The sequence below is a fragment of the Eutrema salsugineum genome, unplaced genomic scaffold (assembly GCF_000478725.1).
Source record: "Eutrema salsugineum unplaced genomic scaffold, Eutsalg1_0 scaffold_10, whole genome shotgun sequence".
NCBI lineage: Eukaryota > Viridiplantae > Streptophyta > Magnoliopsida > Brassicales > Brassicaceae > Eutrema > Eutrema salsugineum.
This window is the reverse complement of record NW_006256908.1, coordinates 9,996,460-10,009,864: the sequence shown is the minus strand read 5'-3', so window position 1 is coordinate 10,009,864 and position 13,405 is coordinate 9,996,460. Positions and strand designations below refer to the sequence as shown.

General features: G+C 39.5%; 1 protein-coding gene and 1 pseudogene across 1 annotated transcript; one reads left to right on the top strand and one right to left on the bottom strand.

The window, feature by feature from the left end:
• The first annotated feature begins 8,501 nt into the window (after positions 1-8,501).
• Positions 8,502-11,620, top strand: LOC18027245 (annotated as a pseudogene).
• Positions 11,621-12,394: 774 nt separating this feature from the next.
• LOC18027244 (probable acetyltransferase NATA1-like) lies at positions 12,395-13,358 on the bottom strand. Its single transcript, XM_006411062.2, has one exon. The coding sequence runs from the start codon at positions 13,244-13,246 to the stop codon at positions 12,548-12,550; it is 699 nt and encodes a 232-aa protein (XP_006411125.1). The 5' UTR covers positions 13,247-13,358; the 3' UTR covers positions 12,395-12,547.
• Positions 13,359-13,405: the final 47 nt, after the last annotated feature.

The following is a 13,405-nucleotide window of genomic DNA, read 5'->3' as shown; positions in this document are numbered from 1 at the left end:
TACGACGAGTTTACATCGAATTGCGTCGACTTGGTCTTCGCCTAGACCGTCGTTAAGTGGTCGTTAATGGTCGACGTAAGATCGTCGTAAAATGTACGACGCATGAATCGTCGTAAATCAATCGTAAAGTATTTCTTCATTTCATCGTAAAATCGTCGTAACTCTCGGACATATAATCGTCGTATTTGTCGTTGTACATTGTAGTCGTAAATTCGTCGTAATATTTACGACGAATGTACGACGGTTTGAATAAATCTATTACGACGATTATACGACGTTTAATATAATTGAAAATTAAAAAAAAATAATTCGAATTAAAATTTAAATAAAAAAAATAATTTACAATTTAAAATTTATGAAAATTTGAAATTAAAATTAATTGTAATTTACAAAAAACCCTACAGATCTAAATCTAAATCTAAATCGATCCCGTCGATTCCGTCACCGGCCTCCTCCCCATCGTCCTGGACGTGTTCCTTGCCGAGTCTTCGGTTTGATGCTTCCGCCGGCGCCTGATCTCCGGCTCTAGGAGGCTCAACCCCGAGAGATCGGAACATCTCCTCGTCCGTCTGCACCGGCGGTTGCGTCCTAGTGGATGACCCGGCGACAGACGATCCGACAACCCCATCAGCCCGCAGCTTGTCCAACTGCGCCATGAGTACCGGGTTGTCGGCTCCCATGATCTTGAATAGACCGTAGAGCTGGTCAATCCTCGTCTCGTACCGGGTCCGCATCTGATCGATCTCCTGGCGGATAACCGGATCCGGGACCCGGACGTGACTAGTCGCCGTAGCTCTCGGGGTATCACGGATGGACCCCATCCCTAATATCCGCCCCTTTTTCTTTGGGGCAACCTACACATATTTAAAAACATTATGGTTAGAAATATAATTTAAAACTAAAGTTACATTAATTAAAAATAGTAATTAAAATTACCTCTTCGAAGATCTGGTCCATCTCCGCCACCGTCAGCGCCGGGGTCGATTGGACCGAGCTACCTTCGGGAGACATTTGACACGCCTGCTGAGTCACCTGCGTCTGTCGCTCCTCGATCGCCGCACAAGCGGCGTTGTAGATCTCCTCCGCTCGAGGATCTGTGAATTCGCCGTTACGCTTTTTATGCGTCTCGGCGAAAACCTTCGTTATGGGAGGAAGTTCTCCTCCGTTATCTTCGACCTACAAAATCAAAATGAAAAAAATTAATTAGTATCAAGAAATAAGAGTTAATTATTTGAAAACAAAAAAATTAATGATTTTAATTTACTTACCATCATAAGCCGTTTTCCGGCAAAAGAAATCTGGCCGGAAGTGTGCGGGACGTTCTTCCGATTTCCCGCATCGTCAGTAGCATTCCTGAAAAATATTTTGATTAGAATCTATTATAAGAAAAAAATAATGTAAATATTATTGAAATTAACTACGACTTACCTAGATCTGGAACACTTGGCGGCCGTAGTCTGGTTGTGCGGATCCAACCAGTACTGGACAAGGCCCCGCCAGACGGTATTGGACATAGGCGCCGGCTTGGCCTTGTCGCCGTCGACCTCCCACTTCCGTTTCTAGTCGGAAACGGTGTTGTTGAGGCGGAATTTGACATTCTCCTTGAAGGCCGTCTCCACACGTCCGTGTGCGGATGTTTCCCAATGCCAGTTTTGCTAGGAAAAAAAAGAAGTTAGTAATTATTGTAAAAAGTTAAAATTTAAAATTAAAATTAAAGGAAATGGTAAATTACTTACCGCAAAACACTTAAACCAAGTGTCAAGTGTGGCCTGATCCAGCTTCTTCCAGCTGGTATGGGGTTGTACGAAAAACCCCTTGATGATATCCGCAACGTTACGACCGACTGCATTGTCGGTCGTAAACCTAGTCAAATGGAAAGAGCAATAGTTAATTAATATCAAATATATAAGAATAAATATTAATTAATTTAAAAATATTATAGGCAAAAAATAACGTACCAAAAGATGCCGGGGGCTCGATCCGGGTCCAGTTTGTTCATGGTCCCACGACCGGGTTGCGCCAGAAGATCCTGTACCGTAAACTGGGCATACGGTACAGGCGGGATCGGATCAGCCTCAGGCTCGGCCTGTGCGGGAGCCGCTGGTTCGGCTGGTGGTGGTGGAGGCGGTGCCGGCTGCGGAACAACGACCGGTTGGGAAACCGTCCGTTGTGTTCCCGAGGACTCCAGGATGGCTGATCCGGTCGCCGAGGTAGACGGGGCCGTACCGTCAGAGTCGACGAGCTGTCGGTAGTGAAATCTCTTAGCCCGAGGAGCCATCGAGACAGAATCTACAAAATTTTAAAAAATTAGTTACTAATTTTTCAAATATTTATTAAAATTTACAAAATCAGTGCCTATCTAAATTCCGAAACTTAAATTTAAATTCCGAACCTAAATCTAAATTCCGAACCTAAATCTAAAATAATATGTAATGAAATTATTTTTTTTTTAAAACTTACAATTAATTGGTCGGGAAAGTAGTGAGTGAGGGAGAGATTTAGTTTTTTAGAGAGAGAGAGATTTATAGAGAGAGAGGCGGAAGAGAGGAATGAGCGACGAAAGGGAAAAACTCGCGTCCCTTATATAGATTTTGTGATCGTCGTAAAATCGTCATAACTTTACGACGGTTTTACGACGATTTGGTTGTATAACAGTCGGTCCACTGCATGACACGACACGTGTCGTGATGTGATCGTCGTAAAATCGTCGTAACTTTACGACGGTTTTACGACGATTAAACCCAAAACCGTCGTAAAATCGTCGTAACGTCTAAACATTTATAACCTCGTACCTCGGATCAAGAGTCTATCCGGTGCAAACGGTACGACGGTTTTACGACGATTTTGGGTATAATCGTCGTAAAACCGTCGTAAATTTATGATTATATTACGACGGTTTTATAATGTTTTTTAAAAAAGTGAGTAAACCCTAAATCTTATAAATGGGGTATTGCATAAATAACAATGCAAAGGTTATTGTATCTTAATATATAATAAAAGGTTTACAACTTTGCATGTATGATGGATTTATGACATGAGATAGTAAAAAATGAAATTCCGTAATCTAATATATAACCTTTCACTTAACATTTTCGAAAACATGCATGAACTTGTAAATATGTATGGTTTTTTTCAAATTTTTGATTTTGATCAGATTGATAGCATTTCATATAAAATAAGATAACCAATCAAAAACAATTGTGAAATACCTTACAACCAATAAGATATAAAAGATTCAAATTCTTGGATTTCAACATTACGACGCTTTTACGACGAAATAGTGTATTTCGTCGTAAACCATCGTAACTTTACGACGATTTTACGATGGTTCGTCGTAAAGACATCGTAATGTTGAAACCCTATTCATTCAGGGCTAAAAACCTAGACTTAGGGTTTAGGGTTTAGAAAAACCATCGTAAAATCGAATTTTATGGTTTTTAAAAAATTCAAACAAACAAAGTTACAAATTACATAATAACAAACATTCACTAAATACAATGCATGAAACTCAGTCAGATTCATCTTCCTCTATTACTTCATCACCATCACCGTCTTCTTCCGCCAAATCGTCATCATCGGTTTCAGCAAACTCATCATCACCTTCTTCTTCTGTATCATCGGGAAGATCTTCAGGTTGCCTGTTCCGATGGTCTATTAAGAAAATCTCCTCATCAACATCTAGTTCAGACAGATCTACGCAAGTGTCCTGTTGAAGTGGAACATCCTCAACCCCTACAATCTTGCCCCTCGGAGCCACTTTAACTACAGCTAATCATGAAATTCCTGTTGATCGAACTCGAGGGTATGACAAAAACGTTACCTGTTCTGCTTGAGAAGCTAATATAAATGGCGCAAACCTGTTGTACTGTCGTGATTTGTTCACGTCAACAACTCCAAACTTGTTTAGACGTACCCCTCGTCCAACAGTTGGATCAAACCAATCACATTTGAAGAGAACAGTTTTCAGCCTTAACAATCCAGGATACTCTACTTCAATTATTTCTTGCACAACTCCATAAAAATCGATTTCACCCCTCACACAAACTCCATAGTTTGTTGTCGCCCGCTTTGCACCGTGACGGTATGTGTGAAAAACATAGCCCCGAGTGAAATACATTGAGGCTGTAGTTATTTTTGCCATCGGACCTAGTAGTAACTCATGGAACCATGTTGGAAATTCATCCGGATCATTCGGGTCCACCTAATAAGAAAAAAATTCCGCTATGATTTCTTGATTTCGATATATAGCAAATTAAAGTAGTACTCTTTTAATTAAAATTTTATACGTACTTGCCCTTTTAACCACTGGGCATAGTGTTGATCTTTACGATCATTGATTTCAGTTTCAGAAACCCCAGATATGCATTCTTTAACCTCATCAACAAATGTGCTGAGAAAAACAACAAATAGTTATTAATACTGACAACTCATATAAAGATATTATTAATTAAAAAGGTATCTTTCATACGATGACAACTCTTCACAATTTAACAGGATATACGTATGTGCACTGTGATAATCTTTTTCATTGGACCACCAAACATCTTTTAGTTTTCCACTAAGACGTCCGATCGGCGAGAATATGTCAGGTACACCTTCAACGGCATAAGTATGGCCAACTCCTCCATCATCATATCGACGAGTAGCTCTTTTGCGTGTTCGTACTTTCGGTGCAAAATAGTATGAAGTGAAGTGTCAAGTCTCTTGCGTTAAGCTTCCCGCCACAATTGAGCCTTCCACTTTAGCTAGGTTTTTGGCTTTACCTTTAAGATGCTTCATGAAACGCTCGAACGGATACATCCACCTGTACTGAATGGGTCCACCGAGCTCTGCTTCGTATGGGAGATGAACAGGAAGATGTTCCATAACATCAAAAAATGATGGTGGGAAGATCTTTTCCAAATTGCACAACAAGATTGGAATATTCAATGCAAGTTGTGATATTACATCAACTGATAATGTTCGTGTACTAAGATCCCGAAAAAAGCACCAATGCCTCTAATAGCTTCATGGACGTTTTTGGGCAAGAGTTCAGCAAATGCAAATGGAAATAATCGTTGCATAAAGACATGGCAGTCATGGCTTTTCATCCCAGCAAACTTTACCCCCTTCTCAACAGATTTGGAAAGATTAGAGACATACCCATCAGGAAATTTAACGTCAGAAGAAACCCATCTGAACAATGCTGACTTTTGATCTGCACTCAACCGAAATACAGGAACTGGTGCTTTCCCGTTTCTCAGTAGATGCAACTCACTTCTGTTGCATAAATCAGGCAAGTCCAATCTTGATTTACCATTGTCTTTTGTTCTTCCCGCTACGTTCATAACTGTATGCATGATGTTATCAAAAAAGTTTTTTTCAATGTGCATGACATCAAGATTGTGTCTGAGCAGATGATCTTTCCAATTAGGTAGTTGCCAGAAGATACTTTTCTTGTGCCAATTATGATGAACTCCATAACCTTCAGGCATATTTGCAGGAGTGTGCCAGTTTCCCCCACGAGTTACTGTTTCTTCTGCCCTCCAATGATCTATTTGCGCCTATATATCAGCTCCTGTTAAATTAACGGGTGGAGGGACACGTACACTTTTGTTCTTCAAAAATAACCTCTTGTTCCTCCGATATGGATGGTTATCCGGTAAAAACCTCCGGTGACAATCAAACCAACAAGTTTTTCTACCATGTTTTAGCTGAAACGCATCAGTTCGATGAAGACAATAAGGACAAGATAGCCTCCCATGTGTAGTTCATCCTGATAGCATACCGTAAGCGAGGAAATCGCTTATTGTCCACATAAGCACAGCCCGCATAGTAAAATTTTTCCTCGTAGAACAGTCATATGTACGAACGCCAGTATACCATAACTGATTCAACTCATGTAAGAGTGGCTGAAGAAATACATCGAGAGCTCGCTTCGGATGATTTGGACCTGGAACCAAAATACTTAGGAAAAGAAATTTCCTTTGCATGCACAAATCTGGAGGAAGGTTATAAGGAGTTAGGATTACTGGCCATAATGAATATTGTCTACCAGACATACCAAATGGATTAAAACCATCGTGCACAGACCAAGATAGACATTCCGTTTGAACTTAGCAAAATCTGAGTATACCATATTGAAGTGTTTCCATGCCTTTGCATCTGATGGATGAACAACTTCTCCATTTACTTGTGTATGTTCCGCATGCCATCTCATTGATGCAGCTGTCCTTTCAGATTGATAAAGCCGTTTTAACGTATCAGTTATAGGGAGATACCACATACGTTGGTACGGTATCCTTTTACGCCACCAGTTTGAGGCCTGTATCTTGGTTTATGGCAAAATCGACATTCCTCCAGCTGATCATCGTCTTTCCAAAAAATCATACAATTGTCAACACATACATCTATCATCTCAGAAGGTAGACCAAGACTAAAAATCAACTTCTGAATTTCGTAGTATGTTCCCGCTGCCAAGTTATCCTCCGGTAGATACTCCTTCAGAAGATCAGCCCAATCATCCATGCAAACCTCAGCCAGGTTATGATCTGTTTTAATTGACATCATCCTAGCTGCCAACGATAATTTTGACAAGCCTTCTCTACATCCTTCGTAGATTGGCTGATTAGCATTGTCTAACAAATCATAAAATCGTTTGGCATCTACATTAGGTTCCTCAACAGCATTACCCGTATGCGTTTCATGAAATGCATCAGTCACCATTTCGTGCATCCTATCATGATCTACACTTTGGTCATATTGATACTGATTAGGCTGATGACCATAATTCGATTCATCAATATCAACATGACTTTGATAATTACTACTACTACCAGCATTCCCATGAGTATTACTGCCATATCCTTCTCCATGTAGATACCAAACAAAATATTGCGGCATAAACCCTCTATTTAATAAATGCGTCCACACGGTTTTGGTTAGTGTATACCTCGTATTCTTGCATTTCAAACAAGGACAAAACATTTTCCCACTATCTTTCGTTCTCTCCATATTTGTAGCTTGATACATAAATATTTCTAACCCGTTTTTGAACTCTTCTGTCAACGCCCATCTGAATCTTTACGCATATACATCCAACTTCTTACCTCGTATATAGACATCTTGAAAATAAACTCAAAATACTATCTCTTTTTATTGATTAGACAATAAAGAAGGTGGTCTCTTGTGTCACGTCTAGCCACGTGAATGAAGTAAATTAACCTTATAATATTATTACTTCTTTGATTCAAAGTAATATAACTCTTAATTCGGGTTTTCAGCAATGGACAACCCAATATATAAGGATTTACAACACTATACTAAAATTTAAGAGACCTACAATGGGTCTCCAAGATGAAGATGCTCTTATGTTTGAATGATGATGTGTTGTGATTGAATGAAGGAATGAACATCTATTTATAGGAAAATTTTGGGCTTTACAACGCTTTTACGACGAATTTTTACGACGGTTTTACATTCAACAATAATATTACGACGAGTTTACGACGATTTTGCGATAAATTTTTTCATCTACAATTGTTAGGTAAACATGTTTTAAATGTTTTTCACCTAACTCCTTTTTCGACGTACAATCGTCGTAATATGTACATCGAAATGTAGTCGTCGTATATTCGTCGTAATTTTGCGACGAATTTACGACGATTTTACATTTACTAGCAAATCTCTCGTTATCGATGTATAATCGTCGTAATTCGTCGTAAATTGTACGTCGAGTTTACGACGATTTTTTTATACGACGGTTTTTAAATTAGACGTAAGATCGTCGTAAAATCATTGTAAATTTGCGACGATTTAATAACTGTCGTAATGGACCGTTGGAAAACGATTGTTTTCTTGTAGTGATGATATTTCAGAACAATTTGTCGAGACAGACAAGATTTTTGGTGTTGTGGTTGCATGACGCTACTGCATATGAGCTCCCCACGTAGTCGTTGGAGAACTTACATGTCCATGGACTTGAATTGTGAATAAACTCGATATTGTTGCGAAAACAAAAAAATAAAATTTTGAAATTACAAGAGATTTCTTTGAAATTATTCTTTGTTATTGCAAATAAAATAATTTTCAGCATTAAAACACGATACTAGTGTATTTCAAAATGAGAAGATACTCTAGGTCAAAGTGATTTTTCCCCTAGCTAGGAATCTTCACTGGCAAAATTATCTGATTTTCTTTTTGTTTTATACAGTAGTATGAATGTCAGTGTGAAAATTTCCTGAGTTATCACAATAGAAATTCATGTTCTATATTAGACGATATAAAAGTCGTAATCACTGCTTAAAGAGGCTTTTAGTTGACAATTGACTATTTGACTTAGATGGCAAGAAGGTTCTCTGTCCACATGATTTTGAAAAAGTCTTTGCTTGTGAGCCAATTTCTTTTAAGTTGTATTTATTTACATCACAAGATAATGACACCTGCTTTAATTTGCTTCGTCCCTTATATATTGATCTTCCTGCGAGCAATGTAGAGAAGCACCAGCAAATATTATTAGAAGCATGAGGCTATTTCTTTTACTTGTTTTCAATATTTTGTTCATGTTACATAAAGCATATGGGTTTACCTACGAAGCAGACAAGGGAGCGCTGCTTGAGTTCAAATCAAAAGTTTCAGAAGGCAAAAGAGTTGTCTTGTCCTCATGGAATAACTCAATCCCTCTCTGCAATTGGGTTGGTGTTACATGTGGCCGCAAACACAAGAGAGTTACTAGTTTGGATCTTGGAGGATTAAAACTAGACGGGGTGATATCGCCATCTATTGGTAATCTCTCGTTTCTCATATCACTTAATCTCATGGATAATTCTTTTGGTGGAACGATCCCAAAAGAGGTGGGAAACTTGTTTAGACTTGAACACTTGAACATGAGCTTTAATTCTCTCGGAGGGGGAATTCCACTCAATCTGTTCAACTGCTCTAGATTGTTAACTCTTGATTTAGCTTCCAACCATCTTGGAAAAGATGCTCCTTTAGAAATAGGGTCATTGAAAAAGCTTGTTGTTCTAGAACTTGGTGAAAACAACCTTCAAGGAAACCTCCCTGCATCTCTAGGAAACTTAACGTCCCTAAGAAACCTCGGCTTTGGAAATAACAACATACAAGGTGGTATTCCGGATGATATGGCTAAACGGACTCAACTGGAGACTCTTTCACTATCTAAAAACAACTTGTCTGGTTGTTTTCCGTCCGCTATTTACAATATGTCCTCACTTGAGTATGTATCCATGTTCGGTGATGGGTTTTCGGGTAGCTTAAGACCTGATCTTGGTAGTTTCCTACCAAACCTTCGAGGGATATATATGGGACGCAATTATTTCACGGGAGCCATTCCAGCATCTTTTTCCAATATCTCAACTCTTCAAGAGTTGACAATAGAGTATAACAGTATGACAGGAAGTGTTCCTTTGAGCTTTGGGAAAATACGGAATTTTCAGTTTCTTGCACTTCAGGGTAATTCTTTGGGAAGTAACTCTTCTTCTAAAGACCTTGAGTTTCTTGGCGTTATGACTAATTGCACCCAACTAGAGTATTTTGATATTGGTGAGAATAGACTCAGTGGTGACTTACCCACCTCTATTGCCAATCTATCCATGAATCTCTTGCATCTAAGCCTCGCAGCAAACCTCATCTCCGGAAGGATCCCTAATGACATGGGGAATCTCATAAGCCTACAAAAACTTCGGTTAGACCAAAATCTGTTGACAGGACCAATCCCAACATTTATTGGTAAACTCAAAGGATTGGAGGTATTGAGTGTGTTTTCAAACAAAATGTCAGGAGAGATACCTTATTCTATTGGAAACCTGACCCGGTTGGGACAACTATATTTGTACAACAATAGCTTTCAAGGAAACGTTCCACCGAGTCTTGGTAACTGTAGAGATTTGGTATATTTGCATATTGGATCTAATAAGTTTAATGGGACTATACCGGAGCAAGTTACGAAAATTCCAGCCCTTTTTTTTCTTAAGCATGTCTCGTAATTCCTTGTCAGGCTCTTTACCAAAAGATTTAGGGAGTTTAGGAAATCTTGTTACACTATCTTTTGCGTACAATCAATTATCTGGCCAACTTCCACAATCTTTGGGAAATTGTTTGTCGTTGGAAGAACTTTCTCTTCAAGGAAACTATTTTGATGGGGCTATTCCAGATATAAGAAGATTGATGGGCGTCATAAGAGTTGATTTTTCAAACAATAACCTCTCTGCAAGTGTACCTGAATATCTTGCTAATTTTTCCAAATTGCAATATCTCAATCTATCCATCAACATTTTCGAGGGAAGTTTGCCAAACGCAAGGAATATTTCAGAATGCGACTATAGTTTCAGTATTTGGAAACAAGAATCTATGTGGAGGCATTAAGGAACTAAAACTAAAGCCATGCATTGTGCAAGCACCGCCAAATCCAAAACATTTTTCTCTTTTAAAGAAAGTTGTGATATCGATCGGGGTCAGCATAGGCATAGCTTTGCTTGTGTTTTTGTTTATTATTGGTTTGATATCTCTACGCTGGCGCATGAAAAGAAACAAGAGCCAGACCTCCTCTTTCACTTTAGGTGCCTTCCATGAGAAGATAAGTTATAGAGATCTCCAAAATGCTACAAATGGCTTCTCTTCAAGCAATTTGATTGGATCAGGCAGTTTTGGCACTGTGTTTAAAGCATTGTTCCCTGTGGAGAACAAAGTTGTTGCGGTGAAGGTTCTAAATCTCCAGAAACGTGGAGCAATGAAAAGTTTTATGGCGGAATGTTTATCGTTGAAGGACATACGACATCGTAATCTTGTGAAACTATTGACAGCATGTTCCAGTATTGATTTCAAAGGAGATGAATTCAGAGCTCTTATCTATAAGTTCATGCCTAATGGAAGCCTAGATGAGTGGCTGCACCCGGAGGAAGTAGAAAATCAGATTCGTAGGCCTTCAAGAGCATTGACATTTCGTGAAAGGCTTAGCATTGCCATAGACGTGGCTTTTGGTTTGGAATATCTTCATGTTCATTGTCATGAACCTATAGCTCATTGCGATCTTAAGCCAAGCAACGTCCTTCTAGACGATGATCTAACTGCATGTGTAAGCGACTTTGGTCTGTCTCGGCTCCTCCTCAAATTCGATCAAGAGTCCTTCTTCAACCAGCTCAGCTCGGCCGGCGTCAGGGGAACTGTCGGCTACGCCGCACCGGGTAAATTTAACACACATATCCATATAACTGAGAATGAGTAAAATTAGTATGTTTTTTTCATGCTCCAGTCTTTTTTTTTTTATGTGAACAATGCTGCAGAATATGGAATAGGAGGACAACCATCAATACATGGTGATGTGTATAGCTTTGGGATTCTTCTTTTGGAAATGTTCACTGGAAAGCGACCAACAAATGAGTTATTTGGTGGAAACTTTACACTCCTCAACTACACCAAGTTGGGGTTGCCAAAAAGAATATTGGACATCGCCGACCCATCAATTCTTCACAGCAACCGTGAGTGCTTGAAAGTGGTTTTGGAGGTGGGACTTAGGTGTTGTGAAGAATCTCCAACGAATCGGTTGGCGATGAGTGAAGTCGTAAGTGAATTAATCTTAATCAAAGAGAGATACTTTAAAGCTATTAAAACAGCTAGACGTTGAAGTGTAAGTGGTTTCCTCTACAAATTTTGCAACCCACTTAATAATGTGTGGTCTTTTGTTTTCTCGATGTTCAACATGCTTGGAATACTGTCATTTCCAGACAATAAGATGAATGTTTTCTTTTACCAATAAAAATAGATGAATGTTTGTGTTAAACACGTTTTACTCAAGCAGATGAGCGGGAGTTTTGAAACGTTGAGCCTTCTATTGATATCTTACATTTCCCATTCTGAAAAGAATAAAAAGAAACCTTGTTGTGGTCTTATAATACTGTAATACCAGAGTTAATATGAATGTTGAAAGTGTTAACTTTGGTCTTCTAATAGTAATACCAGAGTTAATACCAGAGTTAACGGTTTCATGTATTGTCCAAGTCTCGTTTTTGTTAATGCTCTCGCTCTAATCTTATCCAAGACACAGACCAACAAAACTTGGTTTCTTCTCCTCAAGAGTAACTGAGGCAACAAGGCTTGTCCTACATAGTTGCAACCATCTTAAAGAGTAGTGAGTTTCGACCATCGTAGCAAAACATTACAAGCACGGGAGTGGTTATCCAAAGCTGTCTAAATGAGCATGTATAAGGGACCAAGGTTCTTACTAAAGTAGTTTCCATCTACAGTGAATGTTTACATCGTCACGGCTAGTGACAAATCTATTCAACTCTTCAAACGAGACGAAACACAGCTGATACTTTTGGTAAAGCAAACATGATTAGGAATCACATTTACGCTTCAGATGTTTCATTCAACAAAAAGGGTTATTTTTCTCATTAAGTATCAAGTGGAAGAGAGAATCATCAGCATCATCATCATCATCAATTCCAACACTTACATGACAAGAAGATCAAAGAAAACAACAAAAAGTTTAAAACTTTATCAAAAGAAAGCGATACAGACACTCTCTCACCAGCAAAAAGATCAAAACTTTTTAGATGTTGACCTTATCAAAAGCTTGAAGCGCATCACCAGCAAGCCTACAAACTCTCCACTCCTGCAAAATCTGAGCACCCATCTGCTCATAAAACTTGATAGCATTCGAATTCCAATCAAGCACAACCCATTCCACTCTCCCATAACCCATCTTCACCGCTTGCTTCGCCACAGCAGTCAACAACATACTCCCAAAGCCTTTCCTCCTATAAGGCTCCCTCACGAAGATATCCTCGATGTAGAAACCAGGCTTAGACAAAAAGCTCGAGTAGTTCGGAAAAAACAAGACGAACCCGGCAACAACGACGTCTTTTAGCATATCCGGCGTGAAGTTGTAGCTCTCAGGATCATCGATGGGGAGATCGAGGTTGTGGGTTTTGAGGAAAGGAGTGAAATCGGGAGAGGAGGAGGAGGTGGGAAATGGGGAACGAGAGATCTCGAGGAGGAAGACGGTGAAGGATTGGAAAGGACGAGAGGTGAAGAGAGTGGAGGAGAGACCGGACTCTGTGGCGGAGAAGAGATGCGTGAGGCGCTCGAAGACGGCCATCTGGTGGATGAGTTTGTGGATGAAAGGGACATCGGAGGGTGTGGCGAGGCGGATACGGGAGAAAACAGGGTGGCCGATCGGTGAGCTCTCTGGCACCATGTTTGGCTCTGGTGCGGCTGTTGGTGGCGGTGGAGGAGCGGCAGCTGCCATTTCTTTTGTGAGAGATTTAGGGTTTTGGAGAATGAGAAAGAGAGAGAGAGACGATGGAGAGGTTCTACACTTCTCTACTAGAGTAAGAAGGAGATGGTGCTTTTCTACTACTATTCTTCAATCTTCTTTTTTCCCTTTTGCTTTTAGATATTTTTCTTT